We start from the raw sequence: 21,829 nt of genomic DNA on the forward strand, positions 1-21,829 counted from the left end.
CAGCATGTCCTTGCATTGCATCAGCACCTAAACTAACCTACTGATTTAATCACATCCAGTAAGTTAAGATCTTTTTCAAAAAGTATTCATCCTATTCATAAGCTCCTATTTTTTTTTTTTTATACACACACACTAACTTGTGCTGAACTATGTTCAATTCAGGTACAAAGCAAATATGCTTATAAACTCAAGAGACAACAAAAGCAATGAAGTACTGACTGTCTATGCCACCTTGGGCGACTATGTGACATTTAATGAAGTCTACGATATGGGAGAAAAGGCAAGTACCCATAGAAGGAACATTACAGCCCCACTAGACAAAATCCTTCAAAACGCCCACCCCCCTGAGAGCAAGACCAACCTAGGATTTCTAGGATATCACTTCAAGCAGTGTTTCTCAATCTCTTTAGCTGCAACTTTTAGTAAGAAATATATTTTATTATATGATAACCTAGTACATATATATCTCAAACAAAACTTTTTAAAGAATTCTGGTCAGAAGTCACTAAATTAAATTCATAACCATGACTCACCTCACCATTTGAAAAACTCTGCTATAGTATGCTAATTCTATTTGAAATACCCTCTGCATCATAATGAGTTCTCTTCTATAATTTGGCAGAGGACAGTGATCAAATTCATCTTGAACTGTATTTCAAATACTGAAGAAGTTCTTGCTCATACTGAGCAAATACAAAACTTATAAATTACAAAAAATGACTACAATTCTTCTCGGTAAGTGAGTCAGGGCTCCAGGCTAACACCGCCATCCCCCTCGCATCAGAAGGCCAGGCAGGCACCCATACCTCATCCGATAGTGGAGCCGAAGCGATGTCTTGTCATCAACAGTGATGGTGCGATTTGGGGCATACCAGAGCTTGGTGTTCTCATCATACAGAGCAAAAAGGTTGTGACACAGAGGAGAGATACCTGGGGAAAAGTAAAGAATATACCAGAAAGGTGAAGACAGATACATTTGGCCATCTGTTTCCAATGTATGATATATGCAAAGGTAAGAAATTCTCTCATCCCAAAAAAATCTAGGTCACATTCATATCCTCTTAGGGCAAATACGACTTCCAATCTTGTTCAATCTCACAGTTTGAATCATAAAAATGAAGAACTATGGCTCCCTAGGAATATGCACTATAGCTCCTGGCAAACCAGATTAAAAACATTTTTAAATGAATGTTTCATAATATTTCTCACTGCAGTGCCTATAACAGAGTCTTACCGAATCCTGCTTTAAAAAAAAAAAAGGTCATCTGAGGTTGCTGGATCCCACCTGATATTTACCTTGTTAACCACAGTCAGAAACATTTTGGAGTTTGAGAAGTCCCCAATCTGTGTCCTATAGAAAATGCTTAAACAATTCTAACATACTGCAATTATACATTAACCATGCAAAGAAGTTCCTGGCAATAGTGCATAAAATCATGTTAGAATAAATAACCAAAGTGACCTGTCAGTGATTAAAATCTATTACCATTAATAATATATATACTTCTTGAGTACTCTGTAGAGTTAGCATAAATATTTTTTATTAGTAGCCAATTAACAAGAAGATATATGCTTAATGAAGGTGGTCCAAACTGGGCTTCCCCACCTCACCAACTGCCTCCTTCAATTCAAGAATGATCAAAAAGATGAGGGAGATTATGAAGTCAGGAAAGCACCATTTCACTCACTTCTGAGCCCATGATTAAAATTATACAGATATGTAATCTAAAAGCAATAATCCATACTGACTGACAGTTTCATGCACGGCTAGGCCTCAAACTGAGATACAGTGAACCTAACTGAAAAACATATAAGAATATGAAGTAACTGGTACTTGTTTCCCAAGTTAGGCATTCAAAGTGAGACTGACATTGACAGGAACTCTCTCCAATGAACATACTGAGTTAAAAAGTTACAAATGCCTTGGTGTCTGGATGCCTCTGCTGAATGCCTCAATTCCTGCCTTTAAAGATATCTGGGAATTACCCCTTCAGAAGTTAACTCTTCCTTCTATCATAGAGATGGAGCTAAACTTCAAAACAGCATTATTTCTTGGGAACAATGGCAAGTGGCTTTTGGATCCAGTATTATTAGGACTATGTTTCGGCCATATTACAGTTTTTCAATAATAAATCAGCCAGTGTGGACTAGCCTGGAAACCTAGCCTTTCCTTATGCATATCCATATCTGAATGTGCACTGACATACACATCTGAAGCATAACTGATTGATAATCATGGATCTGTTTGTAACTCCATCACAGGTTTGATTCTAACAATATTAGTACTTATAAATAGAAAGATCAAACACATCATTTTATATAAAAGTATGGAATAATAACAATACTAACATTTACTGCGGGCTAAGGGTCAGGCATCAGGCTAACACACTCTTAAGTTTTTAATCATTAAATCCTAACACCTAGTGAGGTAAGTATTATTTTTGCCATTTTATAGATGAAGAAATGGCCTCCCAAGACTTAGTCTGATCTAAGGTTACTCAGCTAATAAGATGCAGAGCTGGGATTCAAACCAAGATAGAGCTACTGAGGAGGTGAAATAATGAGAGCTAAAAATACAAAAATTTGCCATCTAATAGTAAAAAAACAGGGAAGAAAATTATACTGCCCCCAAACCTCACTTACTATACAATAATAATAATAAGAGCTACAAAAATATGTGGCACTCCATATTCACGTATTTTTACAATTAAAAAAATTTTGCAACTTTCTCCTGGGTTGGTTGCAAAAGAGATCATTTATGCTCTACACACTGGGCTTGATAACTGATGCCCCAAAGCGACGGACTCTGAGCCCAGAAAGAGAGGAGACCCAGTGGCTATGGCTGTCTTCAGACTCACAGGCTCTCTGCTCTCATCTCCTTAAGCAGCAGTTCCGTGATCTCTAATTAACTGCAGCCCAACAATTCTGCACAAATGATCCTTGCTAACAAACTGAGGTTTACACCTGCTATGCTTTACGGCAAGAAGTTTGGCTAAGACAACAAACAATATAAACAAAATCTCAAGAGAAAAAGAGAAAAAAGCAATACCTTTTGAAAACACTTTAGAAGAATCAATTTACGAATATTTTTAAAGGTGATATACTTTGCTGTGTAGTTAAAATAACTTTAGAAATTTAATGTATTTCCCCCTAATAATCTCAGCCAACTTTATCTAGTGCGGTTTAGTTAGTAAAGGTCTACTATATACTCTATATACTCTTCCTTAAAGCACTATCTCTCTTTTATTGGAACTCTGATATTTAAAGCATTTTAGTCAGAAAGATATATATCGAAAAGAAAATGGGTTTTCTATATAAGCTGTATTATAAACAAGGTGGATGATTCTCGAAATAACCATACTACCCCCACAGAGTTGTTCTAAGGGCTAACAATGACATAAATAAAACGCGTCTGACTGTCTGCCATCAGAGCCAGTTAATTGATCATCATAAAATGAACTGATTGGGAAAAAACAAAAACAGCTTTATTGAGAAGTAATACACATACCATAAAGTCTACTCATTTCAAGGGTACAATTCAATGAATCTTAGTATATTTATAGAGTTGTTCAACCACCACTAGAATCTAAGTGGATTAGGTCTGTAAGTTTCTATGATTTAACTATCATTTAAATGTAGGTAGGCAAAAACTACCAAAGACCTCAGATTTAAAGAGGCTTCTTTTTGTTAAGTCAGTTTGGTTTATACCTTTCAAGGGCGATCAGCAACTTTAATAAAACAAGCCTTACTTTAAAAAAATGGATTGTGCTGTCCACAATCTCACTGTCCTTTTCACAACTTGACAATCTGACCAACCCGCAAACACTCAGTTTCTCACTTCAACTCAGCATCACATGGGTGGGTGGAGGCTGAGGGAAGGAAGCAGGTCATAGAAACAGAAGGATGGACTGTTCCTTTCAAAAGAAGTTTTGAGTAATTATTATAATTTTGAGAGATGCCACTTAATGAGCATGCAATTTTGTGCTAGGTGTTTTGCTCATTTAGTACTGATGTTATTCCAATTTCACAGATGGGGGTGAAATAAAATCTGAGCCTCCACAGAAGGCAAGCATCATTCCTTAGTATCCCACATTCACTAATGACAGAGCAAGAATAAGCCACTTTGTGATAAAGTGAAACTCTCAAACTACTGGCCTAAGATTAAATGCAAGTTACGTGGCAGAGACAGGGCAGAACCCCTGACTCCCAGAGCCCATGCTTCCTTCCACTCAGGAAAGCTACCAGGGGCAGAGACACCAGATCTGCTTCTGAGATGCTGTGCCACCAAAACCTGCCATGGGCCCTGAGCCCTGCTGCCAGTACTCACAGCATTCTTGTGCCGCCCGGATGCATAGCTCCTCTGCGGTATACTCGCCACTGCCCAGCCGGAGGGGCTCCCTATCCGACAGATAGAAGAGCACTTCCACCCCTGGCTCAGGGGCTTCCAGATTCACCTCGGTCTTCTTGGAGCTCCGCATTTTAGCACAGAAAGCCATGGCATTGCAGTCCTCTTTTATATTTAGATACTGTAAGAAAAATGAGACTGTGGTCATTCCATGTGTTAAAAGTTCCGGCAGTAAAAGAGAGTGTTATGAAGATAAACAGAAATATGTGGTATTTCTGCCCCTTCCCTCCCTGAAAGTCAAATGCATGCATCAGAGCTTATGAGAGGTGAAACTATGGAAAATAATCAATTATGCATTCTAATTAATTCTGGTCAGACCATAGTCTCAAAACTCAGAATAATTTTAGACTAGGCTCAAATTTATTTTTTTTCTATTTGCATACGAGTTGTAATTGAAAATGTGGCTCATTCTGGAACCACTGATGTTAATATTACTAATACTGCTGCTACCTCTACTGGAATCATTTAACTTTTGAATACACCTATGGCATGAATTACACTGTCTTTTAATTTTATATCTATCCTCCATTAAACTGCAAGCTCAGTGAGGGCAGTAACCCAGGGCTGGCTCTGACATAATGCACACAAAATGACTAGCAATTAATAAGCCACAAGGAAGGCTCATGAAAAGAAATTAGCGGAGCCAGGCCCCCATCACCCCATGGGCAGGCAGGAGGATGGGCAGCACATTGTGGCAGCAGAATAAGGGCAGGAAGCCTTGCTTTGAAAAAAAGGTCAGAACCCTCTGCTGACAAGCCTTGCAAATAAGTCATTCACGTCAGCTCCCTCAAAAGGGAGGACAACTAGGATCAAAGAGCCAACCCCAGCAACTTAGTCTTGGGCAAGGCCAAAAAGGAGAGGGGAACAAAGGAAAGCCCTATATATTCTTTCATCCCCTCACCCCAATACCAATGACTTACAAACTAATTTCTCTGACCAAATTTCCTAACTTTCCTCCTGCCTACCAAGCCAACTTTCACTAGCCCCCAAAGTAATGTCTCCGTAACACAAATCAGATTCTCCAAAAGCTCCCCATTAATCTACATATCAACCTCAGACTCCTAACAGAGGCCCTCTGTCTCCTAGCCAGCTAGCCTCATGAGTCTCAGCTTCTATCACCCCCAGCCTCTTCCTGGTTTAAAACAACAAAGCTACCATCCTCTTATTACCTGCCCTCACCCTCTCCCCACCCCTCAATGCTGTTTTTCTCACCGTCCTACCCTTGCTCATGCTGATTCCTCTATTAGGAATACCTTTCCACCTTAAACCTTTCAGGGCAAACTTCAAGTTTCTTTAAAACTCAGCTCGGACATTACCTCCTCCAGGAAGCTGCCTCTGAGCCTCAATCCTTTGTCCTAAGACAGATGCCTTCTCCCAGACTCACCATATTGCACTAACTACACGGAATTACGAAGCCTATTCATGTGTCTTTCTCTCTCACTCACATGTGCAGTGACTTCCCTTGAAACAAGGACTGTGTCATTCATCTCTGCATGCCAAGTTCCTAGCACAGAGCCTTACGCGCTTACAGAATGACCCAAGGAAGTCCTCAAAAATAGAAAAGTCATATAGGGTGGACAATAGTCGCAGCTCTCTTCACTAAATTCATGTGCTTGGTCTATTAGCTGCCCTGATGAGGTCAGAAGATAGTTACAGGAGAGACATGAACCAGATATGCCTCAAGGCTACAAACTGAGAGGCATTTAATTTTACTTGTTTAACCTCTAAAATAAATCTGAAAACAGACTCTTCAGGCTGAAAGACTAAAGTTCATAACTTACTTTGAGGTTCAAATCAACTGTTAAGCAAGAAAGTTCTGAAACTCAACAACGAGCCCCCAAAGCCACACCATAATGACAAGTAGAGGTGAAAAACAGAGTAACTAAAGTTTGCTTCATAATGTAAGATAAACCTTTGTCCTTGAGATTCTATACAGACATGGCAGGGGAAGAGTTCAAAGCCAACGTTACATCTTTTCACCCTAAGAAGATAATCAGGCAAGTATATATAATCATATATGGACAAAGTGTGGCACTATTTGAAATGGAAAAAAAAAATACAACCAACAATGTCCAATAGGAAAGGACTCATTAAACAAAATAAACCACAGTAACACAAAGGAATACTATGCAGATGTTTAAAAAGCTGAAGTTCATAAAGCTGCATGAACCAACATCTAAAGATGTATAGACATACTACAAAGTTACAAAAAAAAAAAAAGCATAATATGTATATCATCATCCTTTTGGTCCTACGTACATATAAGTTGGAAAAACATAAAATAAATTGTTTAAAATGGTAACTAGGAGGGATTACAAAGGAATTTAACTTTTACTTTGTACTTCATATATTTTTATACTTGAGATTTTTTTTTTAAACAATACACTAGACATTTGGAATGAACAAAAATTAAAATACTTATATTTAAGAACTAAAGGATATAGTACAGGTTCAAGATCAGTTTCAGTATTCTTTTTTAAAGCTATATTTTTTGTCTTTTTCATATGCAAATTACATACCTGCATTTATTCGGCTGTCCAATATTCCCCAAAAGCAGACTGGATTTTCTTCTCTACTTTCCAAAGCCCATTCAGACCTGAGCTAAACACAAAGATAAATAAGTAAATCAGCTGCAGAGGCAACTGTTAAGAAAATAAGAGGACACTTTCATCAAGGAAGCAGCACAAGCCATAAGCGGGCAGGAAAAAGCTTTTGGGAGGAAGAAGAAGGAAAGGGAAAAAAAAATTGATGAGGACAGAGAGACATCTTAGTGCGTAAATATCAAAAAAAAAAAAAAAAAAGATATTATTCTCACTGCTTCACAAAAGGAAGCCAGGGACTTCTGCTTCCTGATGTAGAGTGCCCTGTCTAGTTAGTGTAAGTGAAGACTGCGCACCTTTTCTGTTAACAACCTCTCTCCTGAGGCTGTGAACAATAGTTTAAGAGGCCCAAAGATGTGCACTTTCACTTCCTATTTCCATTTCCTTTAGAATTACCCTTCTCCCAATGCAGTCTGTCCTTTGTCTCAGTTTAACAGTGAAATAACACATGGTATAGTGAAAGGGAGGAAGGCCTGGGAATAAATCTGACAAGTAATGCTTTCGGTTCACTAAATATTTTTAAAGTCACTCTTAGTTGAAAACTTAGGTAGCAAATAAAGCTCCCTTGATCCCCAAAACTCCCCCAAAGCCTAGTGAATATGAATACCAGTTTGGTTCTAGAGAATTTAAGTACCTGGTCCCATCCTCACCACCCCCACACCAAACACACACACACGCACACACACACCTCTTTGTTGTTTAAGAACTTTCCTTGGTGTTTCTCACAAATTCTCTTAACGGTAAAATCAAATTACTTTTGCAAATAAGGAGCAACCACCCTTAGTAATTTGAAAGTGGTTTCCAAGTTAATACAGATTATTGCCTCAGTTTTCTGTCAGTCATTCAACACATTTCGTCAGAATCCACCTTCAGGAAGAGTCCCAGGCATTACATGGCAGAAGTGGAGGGGGCCTGGAGAAAAGGACATGGGGATGGGTTACCTCTGAGGCTACAAGGCCAGTAATTCCCACAGGACCTTAAAATCCACAGATGAAAACATAAAAGCAATCTAAAATCAGTGTGTCGCAATGTCATCTTCTGTACCTCTTGCGAACTCTGAGGACTAACACTGAAGAAGGCTAATTTGGGAAGGCTTTCTTGCAGTGAATGAGATTTAAGCAAAAGTAATGATAGGAGGCCAGGCAGGGGACACAAGCATGAATTTTAATGTAACAACTTTGATTTGGCTATTTTGACATGGCCAATTATAACAAGATTCAAAAAACAAATTATTATATTTTCAGCTTTAAAATTTTAATATAATCAATTGTCTTAATTTTGTGACTTGGTACCTTGCCGTGCATCAAAACAGCAATCTGAAATTAGCTACATGCTAATAATGCCTTGCTTCCTCTCAGAAGCAAGGTTTCATGTGTCACATTTAGGAAGTTCATTCAACAAGTATATTTGAACTGTTCTACATGCCAAAAACTGAGCTATATCAGGAGACCACGATGAAGAACAAGAGTAATGTGATTCCAGCTTACATGGAGCTTATAGTCTACAAGATCAATGGAATCAAACAAAAATGCACAGAAATGGGTAATTATAAAGAGCTTAAAATGCCCTGAAGGCAAAAGAGGACACATATAAAAACAGGAATGTGATCTACCAGGGGGCTCAAGAGGAAAGTAATACTAACCTGAGACATAATAAATATCTGGGGAGGTGGGGAGAAAGTAGTCTGGCTTAAGGATCAGCATGTGCTGAGGCCCTAGAGACAGAAGGAGCTAGTCTGGTCTCTACAGCTGCATATACAAAGAAATTCCTGCAATATACCTTTTTAAACCTAGACAAAGAACAGCACTAGCCAATTGTCAGTATGTCTGGGGCCTTTCTACCCCAGGTTTCCTGCAACATACAACTATATTCTACTGTCGAGGATGTATGAAAGTTGACCAGATGAGCTCCATGCTTTAGAGCATTAAGAAGCCTGCCCCAAACCAGGAAAGAGACATATACTCAGAGACTTTTAGAGAAGGAACAGATTTACAAGTTCAACCAGTCTCAGGTTCTTTAAGAAGAGCTACAGCATAAACCTCTTGAGAACTCACAAAGCATTTTAATATGCACCATGAGATTACATGTTACTTAAATTTAAGAGTTGTGGGTTGGTCTGAGCCTTATGTAGAATCTGAAAAATCACTAAGATTTTTCTAGAACTAGGATTCTATGAAAACCTGTAATCCAGGATAGTTTGGTTTTTCCATTATTCTTTTTCCACTGCAAGCAACATTATACTGAAATCACACTGTACCTAATTTCCAAACTGACCTCCAGTATTACTTGGTAGGACAATAAAATGTATCGATTTGTGATGCTTAGCCTAGAGATTAAACTCTGAGAAAACAATATCAGCAACAGAATTTCTAGACAATATGCTATTTACTATGTTTTTATACACTGATTCAATAACAACAAAATTCCTACTCTCAGAAAACTGATATTCTAATGATAAAAATTTTAAAACACCCACATAGCACTTTAAAGACATGTTAGAGACCATCCTAAGCACTAAACCTAGGACTGCTGCTCAATTTATTTGAAATGACAACTGTCCTCATTCAGGATGACAAGCAGTTTTTGGTGCAACAGCATTTATGTAATGGCTTCATTCAAATAACATTTCTTTCCAAATAAACCAAACAATATGCTCCAGTTATTTATTTTTAGAACAGGTAGGAAAAAAGAAAGATCAGTTTATAAGTACTTTGAATAATTCCAAGAAATCAATTCAAGTTTCTTGCTACAAGATACAAAAAGAAAATCTTTAATGCTAGAAAAACAGACCAGTAGGAATCAAATGATACCCGTTAAAAATAACATGATTCACTAGGTTCCATTCCCAACTCAAGTGAATACAATGAAGCTCAGAAAATGGGAAAGATAAAAGTGAGAAATCAAAAGCTTTTTGATAATAGCAGTGAATTCTTCCACCTAATTTACTCATAAATTTTCAAGGACTTGAAAGAAAATGTTTTCTTCCCTCTTGTGGCTGCACCCTGTAGATGCTACTTTACACGGGGGAAAATATCAGGGACATTTTGTATATCCTCAAATTTTTTTATTTTATTTTTTAGTTTATAAATTCTTATGCAAGAGACAAACATATCTGATGCTTTCTGAATGAGGGAAAGGTAACACAAACAAAACACAATTATGTGAACCTAAACAGGACTAAACTACAATAGATGGAATATCACAACTATTTTCCAAGATGCAAACTTCCAAAACTCTGTGTCTGAAGATAATGAAACCCTCTTTCAAGGACATCTTTTGAAATACATGTATCTGTATGAGGAAGAACATACAATTAAATTTTGAATAGTGGACAAAAGAGACATAAAAACAGAACATGTTAATAGTCACAAATATAATCATCAGAACGTGACTGCTTTTAGTCAAATGCCACTGCCAAATTTAGAAATAGATAGAAATACACTGGATAGTGGTTAAAATCGATGATGAGAATCAAATTAAAATGCTTTGGTTATTTGATTATTTTTACTGAAGAAACTATAACACCTCCGGTATGCCTTAAACCCATTTCCTGTTTAGAAAAAAAAGTGCAGTTTGCTGCCAGCGTTAATTTAATTTTACATAATCACGCTCTTTGTGACTGAAGCAAATCTGACTGGTTTTCTATGTGAAAAATATAAAAATTTACTGGAGTCATTTCTAAATAGAACTTGTCTCTAATTCTAATGTAACAGAAACATACATATAAATCAGATTCATCAAATGAATTTTCGGCTAATGACAGAGAAAGATGTTAACATCATGCGTAGGAATGCTATGTTTTCTAGGATTTGACATTTTCAGCAATCAATAATTACTACATTTTGAAAATGGAAATACCTACCTCTACTAAAAACAGAAAACTATAAATAGAATGATGTCATTTGTTTCCAAAGACTATCAATATATTAAGCAGCGGTCCCCTACCTTTTTGACACCAGGGATCGGCGCTCCTATGAGAATCTAATGCCTGATGACCTGAGGTGGAGCTGAGGAGGTGATGCTATTGGGGAGTGGCTGCAAATACAGATGAAGCTTCACTTGCTCACCTGCCCCTCACCTCCTCCTGTGCTGCTCAGTTCCTAACACATCACGGCATTATAGACCAGACCAGTTCACAGCCTGGGGGCTGGGGACCCCTGGATTAGAGCGATGCAAAAAATAATAATAATAAAAGCAAGATATTTCATGGCAAACTTTGGGGTAAGTTAAGAACTGTAATCCACGACTTATCTTGGGGAAACGCTGCAGCTGCAAGTGCTGCCGGTCAATATTCTCGGGGCAAATAGGAACTAGGTTAAAGGAGTCAAAAAGTTTTTTATCTCTGAGGTGGAAAATATAAATAAAATGTTGACGAATTAAGGTATGAACACAGGAAAAAAATGGAAAAATGTAATTAGAAAATGTCCTGAAATCAGTTGTTTAATACCTTAAGAAATTTTAAGACTAACAATATTAAACCTTAAATAACTATTTCGGCAGGCACCAGTCTTAAGACTGGTAAGGAAACCTAATTCAAGAATACAAGCTCTAAGAAGGCAGGGGTTATCATCTCTTGTTTAGCACTTTATCACCAGCACATATTAGGTGATCAATAAATAACCAGTTGTTAAATGAAACATGAAGGTGACAAATTAAGCAACATAAGCAATGAAAAATTAGAGTACTCTAGGGTGTGTGGGTCCTTAATAACTCAATATATAACTAGCAAGTATGACCTTGAGCAAGTTATTTTAATCTCTGAGCCTCAGTTTTCCCATCCATTAATCTGAGAGGAAAAATCCTATCAAAGGGTCAGTGTAAGGATCAAAAAGCTCTTTCAAAATGTCCTCATCAAGCTCCTACAATGCCTTTTTCAAATGAGGCCACAGATGTGAAAGCACTTAGAAAGGTGTTATGCGTTAAAGAAGTATAGTGTAGGCTTTATTGAAGAGGACTAAAGTGGGTTGTGGGCGTGCTTAGAAGAACAAAAGAATAAATAGAAATTCTGAGCAAAAGCCTCATCACAAATCAAAGTCCCGTTTCATAAACTCAGACGACACAAAAGAGTAGTTAAGAGTATGATGACCTGGGTTTGAATCCTGCCTTTCCCACCTACTGGCTATTGGACTCTTAGGCAAATTACTTAACATCCCTAAACCTGAATATTCTCAGCTACAAACGAACAGATGAAAATAATGTATATCTCATAGAGCTGTTACACGTTAAGTGAGTTAATGCAAATAAAGTGCCTAACAATAGAGTGTAGCAGGAAGTAAGCATTCAGATTTTGGCCATAATTTCTGTTAAATTGATTACAGTTTGATAACATACAGTTCCAGTCAAGGAGAAGGAACTCCAACATATACATCTCACACATGGAGTTAGGCACTTGCACTTAATTCCCTTAAAAAGCAGGAAAGGTTTTAGGCCAGTTAGTGGAAGTGGACTGCCAAAAGTCAAAGACATGATTCCTGATTCCAAGGATCATGCTCTTTCCACAAGAGGGGAAAAACCTGCTTTAAGATGCACCCATCATCAACACCACTGTCTTCTCTGGCCCCCTTTTTTTTTTTTTTTTTTGTACTTCTGATAGTCTAACATTCACCTAGGAGACTGATCTCATTCCAAGACCCTTCCCTCCAGAGACTGAAAGAACTGTCATTAAAAGTATCATTAGAGAGAGAACAAAAAAATGGCGTAGGTGACAGAGGCTCTGTTCATCCCTCTGGCAACCAAATCAAATTTGTGATAGAAACAAGGAGCAGCAGCAAGGAAATATCACCTGGGATCTAGAGGAACAAGCCATAAAACTCAGGAGAAATCCAAGAAAACACCCTGCAATGGCAGAAGGTAGGACGGAGCGAGGACGCAGACTGCCCAGTGAGACAGAGGAGGCGGCAGATGGCTATTAAAGGGGCCATGTCTATGAGTGGATTTTTGCGGCGATGGACCTGCTTGCTCTGTAAGCAGGGAGCATGAAGGACTTACAGGGAGACACTGTCAGAATGAGGGCCGAGGTGAGACTCACTCTGTTGCAGAAGCGCTGAGGGTATCCACTGTTCCCTGTTGGGGCCTCCCCCACTACCAGTGCACCGGATACAGTATTGCCATAGCCCTGACATCATCAAACTGGATAATAGAGGTCGCTCTGCCCAGAAGATCCCTGAAACCTGCCTCCCCTAACTCACAGCCCCAACCAAGCCACATCCAGGTGCATCCTCAGCTAGTTAGGTGCTTCTTGCTGAGACTCACACTGGAGGCAGCTTCAGTTTCTGGTGTGGCCTTTTGACGCTTCTGTTGTTTATCTGCAGCATCTGTGGATTGCTTGCTAAATCTCAACAGGTGGCCCCAGAGGGGTAGAGGCTTGGGTTAAGTTTGGTTTGCAGCTGAACCCCTCTCAGGACTGTGCCACTGGAGACCTACTTCACAAATCACACTTATAAGATCAGGAGACTTAGGATCTTTGCTTAGTACATAGAAATAAACATGGAAAGGCAGCCAAAATGGGAAGACAAAGAAGAAGAAGCCATATGAGAGAACAGAACAGAGATCCAGATATAATGGAGTCAAGTAATCTAACAGATGCAGAGTTCAAAACACTGGTTATAAAGATGCTCAATGAACTTTTCAGACACGTAGATAATTAATTCAGTGAGAACTTCAACAAAGATAAAAAACATAAAAATGGGAATGGAAATTATAAAAGACAACCAGTCTGAAATGAAAAACACATTATCTGAGATGAGGAGTATATTAAATGGAATAAACAAAGGAATAAACAAAGTGAATAAAGAAGAGGATCAAATGCCCTATCTAGAGGACAGGAAAGCCAATCAGGACACTCAATCGGAATGGCAAGAAAAAAGATGTCATGACTATAAAAATAATTTAAGGAAGATAGGGGACACTATTAAGGGTCCAAATATTCTTCTAATGGGTGTAAGTGAAGAAAATCAAGATGTTGAACAGCTGTTTGAAGAAATAATGATGGAAAACTTCACTAACCTGGTGAAGGAAATGGACATAAAACTCCAGGAAGCTCAGAAATTTCAAAAATCAGGGATCCAAAGAGGCCCACACCAAGACACATCATAATTAAAATACCAAAGGTTAAATACCAAGAATATTAAAAGCGGCAAGAGAAAAACAAATACTTACTTACAAGGGAACACCCATAAGAATGGCAGCTGATTTCTCAAAAGAAACTATGCAGAACAGAAGGGCTTGGCAAAAAATATTCGACAGAAGGAACACCCAGGATATACAACCAAGAATAATTTATCCAGCAAAGCTGACCAAAATATAGATTGCCTAAAAGGATAAAAAATAAGACCCCTACATATGAAAAGGAAGGGTATGGAAAAAGATATTGTTTTGATGGACCAAGAAGTTATTTAAGTCAGACAGAGAAAGATAAACACATATGATTTCACTTATATGCGATATCTAAGGAATAAAAAGAACAAACTAATCAAAACAGACTCACAAATATAGTGGAAAATTTAGTGTAGGACAGAGGGGAGGGAGGTTTGTGGGGCTGGGAGGATTGGGTGAAGGGCTAAAGAAGTACAAATTAATAGCTGATGGATGGTCATGGGGATGGGGAGCAATGTATTAATGCAGTTAGGTAGAGCATCAGGGTAGGGAGGGAGCAATTATGGGGATCATTTTATGAACTGTATAGATGTCTAACCAATATACTATATACATGAAACTAAATTAAAAAATAATTTTTAAAAAATCATTGAAATGCCCAGCCTTGCCTGCATTCCAGCCCACAACTAACGCACTGCTCTGGCACCACTATTGCAGGTGGGGAAGAAAGTTCTGGTGGCCCCTGGCACAGACCCACCCCACATGGGCATGGAACCTTTTAGAGGCCTAACATACACACCAAAACTGGGAAAGCATCTTTGCTTCCCTTTCGGTCTCATCACCAGGGGCCTTGAAAATGACTTGTGTCTGTTGCTCCCAGTGCCCCCTGCTTTGCTGAGACCCGGAATAACTGTTCTGATGAAAGCTTCTCAAGATATTGTGCAAAGTTGATGGATTCCAGCCAAAAGGACTACACAATAAATACAAAATCTGCTGTTTTTTCCCGTAAGCAGGTCAGAATTATGGCTTTTCTATATGCCACTCCTGCCACACAGAATAACTCACTTATAACTACAGCAGCAATTCCAGGAATACCCCAGAACCGTAAGTGCTGCTTCATTTACAATAAACTTCTAGGGATGATCAAACAATCAATGCCAACTGGATGGGTCGGGGCTCTCTGCACTGCTCCCAATGAGCCTGCTTTCCCTGAGAGACAGTTTCTGATCAAAGTAAATACAGTACTTTGCTTAATTAAAGTCAATAAGTATTTTCCTAAAAGCCACATTGCATCAAGCTCCTTTGCTACTTTTTCTTTTTTTCCCCCTTTTTCTTCTTTTAACATTAATATAACTGTAGGGTTATTAAAGAGTACAGAATATAGAGGTCAAAAATATGTAGCAGAAATGGATACTCCAAATGGGGGCGGGGGAGGGGGCAGTGGAGTCTGTCTTCACTTTATGTGCTTTTCAACCATTCATTCCTAAAATACCTATTAAGCATTTGTATCAGCACAAAAAAAAAAAAAAAAAAAACCCTGCGTATGTATGGTACTTTATAGCTTTAGGAGAGGCTCTCACATCTATAACCACATTCGAGTCTCACAGCCTCTTTCACAGATGAGAAGATTCAGCTTCAGACTTTCCCACGGTCAAGTGGCCAGTGAATGGCGAGACTAGACTCAAACACTTCTTTGCTTCCAGCTTCTCTGCCCTTTCAGTTTGCCACATTTCCTTAGGCAAAGCACCGGGCTTTGGGGGAATCTAAAGAAGCATCGCAATTAAATCTGAGCCCTTACAGTCTATTAATAGCTGGCAAGATAAATATATACACACGAAACCTCAAGAAAGTGAATGTGGAAGGGATGCTGAGAAACAGGTAGTAAGGACTACAGAAGTCAAGAGAGGGCTGCGAAGTGATCAGGTAGTGTGGAATCTGTTCCCAGCTTTGAAGAGCAGAGAAGATTTAAAAAGAAAGGAAGGCTGCAGCTTTTCTGGAGAAGGGCCAGGAGGAAGGAAAACAATGGAAGATGGATGTGCAGGAAGGAACATGCAGACCAGGAGGGATGGTACAGGAAAGAGGTAGACAGTGTGGAAATGTAAGGCAAGGTCTGACTGAGGACAGTGTCTGTGCCCAGCTTCTAGTCCTGAGGTAAAAAGAGAAACCACCCATCAGAAAGAGGCCCTGGTTCTATCCCAGTTCTGCCGGGATCTGCCTGGTCTTGGGCAAGCCTCTTAAGCTTTCTAAGCTCAAATCTTATGTAGAAAAAAAGTGTACATGACCTCTTAAGTTCCTTACAGAACAAAAAAGGTTAGAGGCCTGTGCCTGGGGTCACCCTAACATGAGTCTGATCCCAGCTCTAACATCTGCGTGACATGTGGTAAGTTTCTCAACCTGAGTTTCTGTTTCCTCTGTAAAATGAGATTAATGAAAGTTTCTACAGGGTTGTTGTGAAGATTCAAGATTTCTCTAAATCTCTTACTCTAAAGTTCTGACTGGCTCACACTCAAAAAGTTCCTAATTCATTAGAAAATCAGTTTTCTGTGCATATACTCAAGGCTTTTTAAAACGTTTAGATTAAAAAAATAACAGAAACAAACCCTATCTTACAAATAAATGTTTGAAACCATATTATGCTGCACCCTAACACAGCTAATGTTTCATTAATTTGTATATCCAAAATTTCACGATGCAAAGACATAGAACCTCTTGCTGATATGCCATCTGACAAAGCTTGAAGGTAGGTACCTTAATTTAGAGGAATACCCAGAAACAACCCTGAATCCCTCCACCCCTTGCTGACCTTTACCAATGTATTTGTGTGTCTACTGCCTATTCGCCTACTCGTTCTCTGTGTTATGTACCAAGTGCTTTTGAGGCAGAAATGCATCTAATATATTCCCTGTAATTCTTTAACCACTCAGGGTTTTGGGGTGCAAACAAGAGAAACCAGCTCTGCTTACCTTAGGATTAAAAAGGGAAAGAAATAGGAACAGTCTGATAAGGACGCTATTCTAGCATGGCCACCAGTCACCACCCATTACTACAAGTAGACTCCTGACTGCTGCTTCCACGAGTGATCTCAAGCCGCCCCTATGTATGTGTGCCACTCCCTCCAGATTAAAAGTATGGGACAGAAAGATCCTAGAGGCTCAACCTAGTTCACCTCTAGTCATGGATCTGCACCTTCTTCAGCATCTATAGCAACAACAGAAAATAATTCTAGAAATGAAGGGGATGCAGACACTAGACAATCCCCCAAACAGCAAAGTCCATTCCAGTCTGTATTCCAAAGGAACTCAGCTATTGTCTCAAAATATAAGTGAAGCTGAGGGAGAAAAATAAGAGGAAATCTCAAAAAAAAAAAAAAAAAAAAAGTTTCCCTACAAGGTCCTCTACGCCTCTCCTCAACCAAGAAACTATAATCAGCTTTTATGCTTAGCTTTAAAATAGTGTGCCAACAAGGTCTCCAGTCTTAAATCGCAGGCAGAGATCTTCAGTGTATCACACTGGCATAATGAATAATGAACTTGGTCTTCACCAAGGCAGCAGACTTGATCATCAGGTTGACAATGCTCCTGCAAAGCACTTAGACACTTCTAACTCTCCTCCCCAATCTGTCCCAGTTGTCTCCAGCATCAGCTGACAATCCAGTAAGGGTTGCAGATCACTATCTGATATCCTATGAACTTGTGCTGACAGCCATGCTTTAGAACACTTTTTCAAACCTTTTTGACTATAATCCACCATAAGAAATACATTTTAGTGTGTGTGTGTGAGACCAAAAAAAAAAAAAAAAAAGAGTTTCACAGAGATATCCTTACTATGTGCAATTCACTCTGTATTTTCTGGTCTATATTATTCTCTTCTATTTAATAATACATTTTGAAAATGCTAAACGAGAACCACAAAACAGATTTCACAGTCCGATAATAATGAATAACAAATCACAGTCTAAAAAACACTAGTTTAAAGGATGCAACAAAATTACCAATAAAATTTACTTTATATTCACTGTTGATATCTAATGTGCATACTGTCAGCAGCCAAACATAAAACAGTGAACTGTATTTCAGTGGAATGCCTCTGATTACCAGAAGTTCAATCCTCTTTTCCTGCAGTGTGTAGCCTTTAATGTTTCAACACAAAGAGCTTCACTGAGATCCACTGTACAAGGCCATTTTCACAGTCTTCATTTTACAACACAGTGTCTTCTCCCAGAAAGCTTTTCAGTTGGTTACCTACTAAATCCATATTATGGTGCCAGAATATAAGAAAACATAGAAACTATACCCATGTTTTAAATTCTGCCGATAACCACTATTTATTCCCAGTCCCTAGTTTCTAACATTACTAAGATCCATCTCCTAGTTAATGCTCTGTGGGAACCTAAAGAATTCAAAATCCATTCTCTTTACTTCACATCTGTGCAAAGTCTTCAATGCATTTCATGGAATAATCACTATGAATGGAAGGAAGAGTTCAGTGTATGGCCATCAATGGGAATTTCTGGGAAGAAGAAAGCTTTCCAAGACTTGGGGATTTAGATAACAGATAACATGAATTAGGTTAGGAGTATTTTATAGCAACTTTATATTTCTCTACCAATAAACTGAAAAAAGTGATCAGATACAGCTATCCATTCTCAAGATAAATGTTCACTTTTACTCTGCACATACGAAGGCAAAACCTCAATGAGACACTCTTTTGTACCCTTGAAGATAAGTCTCAGGCAGGTTCAGAGCATGACTACATCCCTAATTCTTTTATCAAACAGCCCTTGTCTAACAGACAACACTTGAATTTAGCCAAACCTGCATCAATCTCATTTTACCAAACTGTTTAGTGGTCTTATTCATTCCATTTAATTTTCCTGTTGGTTATTTTTGGGGGATGTGAGAGCAATAGAGACTCCAACCAAGACAGTTCTTGTGTTTCTCCTTTCAAGGGAATAAAAAGAGAGAGGAGAGGAGGGCAATTTGTTCACGCCACTGTGGAGATAAGTACTATAGTAGGATGTTAGTGACTAATTGAACTAAACAGAAATATCATAAACATAATAACAACAAGGAGGAAAAACGCACTTGCTGGTGGACATTATTTACTAAGAAAATAAACAAACAAAAACTCATCAATGAAAAGCCTGTGAAGCACAGCTCGGTGGGAAGAAAAGACTATGAGAAAAGATGTATCATCAAAGAAGTCAGCCACCCAAGAATGTGATAGGGTAATAATACATGATTGACCACCAAACACAACACTCGACCAAGGCAAAAGAGCATATTCAGAAAAAGTGTGAAGTAAGGGCCATGTAGCTAGTCTAATCTAGAAGACTTCAGGGAACACTAGTGTGGTGGAGTTAAACATTCAAGTCAAAAAGGCCTGAGCCAGAACATTGGCCCTGCCACTTAGTTCAAGTCACTTTTTAATTTTCTGTGGTTGTATCTCAATTGCAAATAATAGTTATAATTTTACAGGATTGTTTTAAACTCTAGGGAAAAAAAATACAGGTCTAATAGAATAGCTGACCCACAGTAGGTATATCACAATGCGTCCATTATGGAGGAAGTGGGATTTGAACTGGGCCTTTAGAGACGGGGAGGATACAAACAGGATGAGAACAGCAGCTTCCTGAGGGAAAGGTTCCAAGTACTAAAATGTAAAGACTAGCAAAAGAAGGAAAGGGGGAGTGTAAAACTCTTTGGAGACTGAACAGAAGGTTTGTGTAGAACAGAAAGAAATGAAGGAAATGGAAAAAGCTGAGGCCATTTTAAGAGGACCACAAATGTCCACACATAAAGAATCTGGACTTTCCTCCGAAAAGACAATTCTCAAGCAGAACTTAAATCCCTGCCTCACATGAATTCTTCAGAAACAAGAACGTCTCCCTGTATGTAAATATGTATGTACTACATGGGGGTGGGGGCTCTCAGACACAAGGAGATGATGGAGAAAGGTTTAGAAACATTTGAAATTCAACCGTGAAAAAATAATATCCTTTGGTTTAATTACTTCAAATGAATTAACTAGCTTGACGGATATATAGGCACTGCACATTGAGATTCCCGTCTCCCCTTCCCCCACTGTGTGAGCATCCCAGGACAATAAAAGTTAACTGAGTAAATAGTCCCATTGCTGCCAGTAAGAGCTAATTTAAATATTCATTTGAGCACTCTATACCCTAATCTCATCTTACTAAACACATACTCACACAAAGAAAAAAGGTCTTTCTTTAAAAAATAAAATAAAATGAGAAGCTAGAAGTTTTCTTCTGTGAATCATGCTGTGAATGAATCAGAAAAAAACTTTCCCAAAGCTTTTTTTTTTTGTCTCATGGCTGAAGAGCCTGACAGTGCTTGGGGAACCAACATTCTGCTACTGGTGATTCACCTTCCTCCATGGGTACGGTCTGAGGGCTACCCTTGGGAGTCACTCTGAATTATTTTTGTAACATCTTGTTCTTAGAATAAAAGAGAACACAAGAGTCAAAAACAGGAGGTGAAGGGGTCATCTATTACTCAGTAGAGTTGTTTAAGTTGCCATTTCTCTATTATCCAGAGTTCAGTGCTTTGGATAACTGAAAAGCATAAGGCACCATCCATGTTTCCAGGGATCTAATTATGGCAGAATTCACAAAAATCATGTTGAATGGAAATACATCTGCCTTTGATGATTCAGAAGACCATATCAGACCTTCTCACGCCTTAGAATCATACTTTCGACCAATTTTCATTTCACAAAACTGTGAGGGGCAGAACTGGTTGAGGAGGACAAGTGAATCCAGTTAGTGGAATTTGCATAAACAAGTTCCCTTATACTATCATCCATTAAAACAGCCTCCTGAGCTTGAATGAATGTTTTATCAGTTCACAGAGCTCTCTGATGTGTGTCCAGCCAGGTGTTCCCTGAACATTTCTGGTCATAGCTGAAAGAACTGTTTGTCCAGTGCATGACACCGGTACACACAGCTAATAAGTAGTAGAAATGCAGCACAAACCAGGTCCTCCAATGGCAAATCTCATAGATCTGACACTACCAAAATAAATATTAATGAAGGAAACTCTGCTTTTTTAGCCTTTCTTCAAATGAGTGTAAAAAAAGCAAAGTAGGCAACTGTTCATAACCATTAACTAATCAAAATCAATACAAAATCAATAAACAAAATCAATAAATACACTTATATACTTTTTACAGCTTACAAAGCACTTTCAATACATGAATTCCATTAATCCTCAAAATAATTTAAAGTATCATCCCTCTTATTTTACTTATAAGCAAACTATGGCCTAGAAATCCTAACGTGACTTGTGAAAGGTCACATGTATTTATTAACTGGGACTCAGATCCAACTCATCAGGAGGCAAAGGAAACAACTAAAGAAAAAATGACAAATGGTCATGGTAAAAGGTCAAATTTCACTTACAGTCAAATGAAAACGACAGGATGTCATTTTTTATCTATCTAATCAGCAGATGGTATAGTTGTTTTTAAATATAGGTAGAAGCCTGGATTAGATAGAAGTATAAATTCTCATCATTTTCAAACTATTAAAGTTATTCAGACTGAGGATAATAAAAATATACATTCAACAATATAGAAAAATATCATTGAAAAGCCAAAGTTTTTTCCCTTACTTTCCAGAGATAATCACTATTCAGTTTTTTGGTGCGACCTCTCCCTTGAGGACAATTTGGCCCCACATGTCAACTTGGACTTAAAAATCCTTGTT

At 38.4% G+C, this 21,829-nt stretch overlaps 1 protein-coding gene across 10 annotated transcripts in view; it reads right to left on the reverse strand.

Moving 5' to 3' along the window:
• Positions 1-21,829, reverse strand: part of JAK1 (Janus kinase 1) — a 118,544-nt gene that overhangs the window by 39,968 nt on the left and 56,747 nt on the right. For 5 of the 10 annotated variants that reach the window (XM_016159132.2, XM_016159131.2, XM_036234814.1 and 2 more), the window contains 3 exons: positions 6,925-7,006; positions 4,328-4,526; positions 807-930 (listed from right to left, as the gene is read on the reverse strand). In XM_016159132.2, coding sequence (XP_016014618.2) covers positions 807-930; positions 4,328-4,526; positions 6,925-6,930 — 329 coding nt within the window. In that variant the 5' untranslated portion in view covers positions 6,931-7,006. Of the gene's footprint in view, positions 1-806; positions 931-4,327; positions 4,527-6,924; positions 7,007-7,693; positions 7,713-21,829 lie in introns of those variants that run through there. The other 5 variants (XM_036234820.1, XM_036234818.1, XM_016159130.2 and 2 more) reach the window with 2 other exon arrangements.

The sequence above is a fragment of the Rousettus aegyptiacus genome, unplaced genomic scaffold (assembly GCF_014176215.1).
Source record: "Rousettus aegyptiacus isolate mRouAeg1 unplaced genomic scaffold, mRouAeg1.p scaffold_m13_p_1, whole genome shotgun sequence".
NCBI classification, from domain to species: Eukaryota; Metazoa; Chordata; class Mammalia; order Chiroptera; family Pteropodidae; genus Rousettus; species Rousettus aegyptiacus.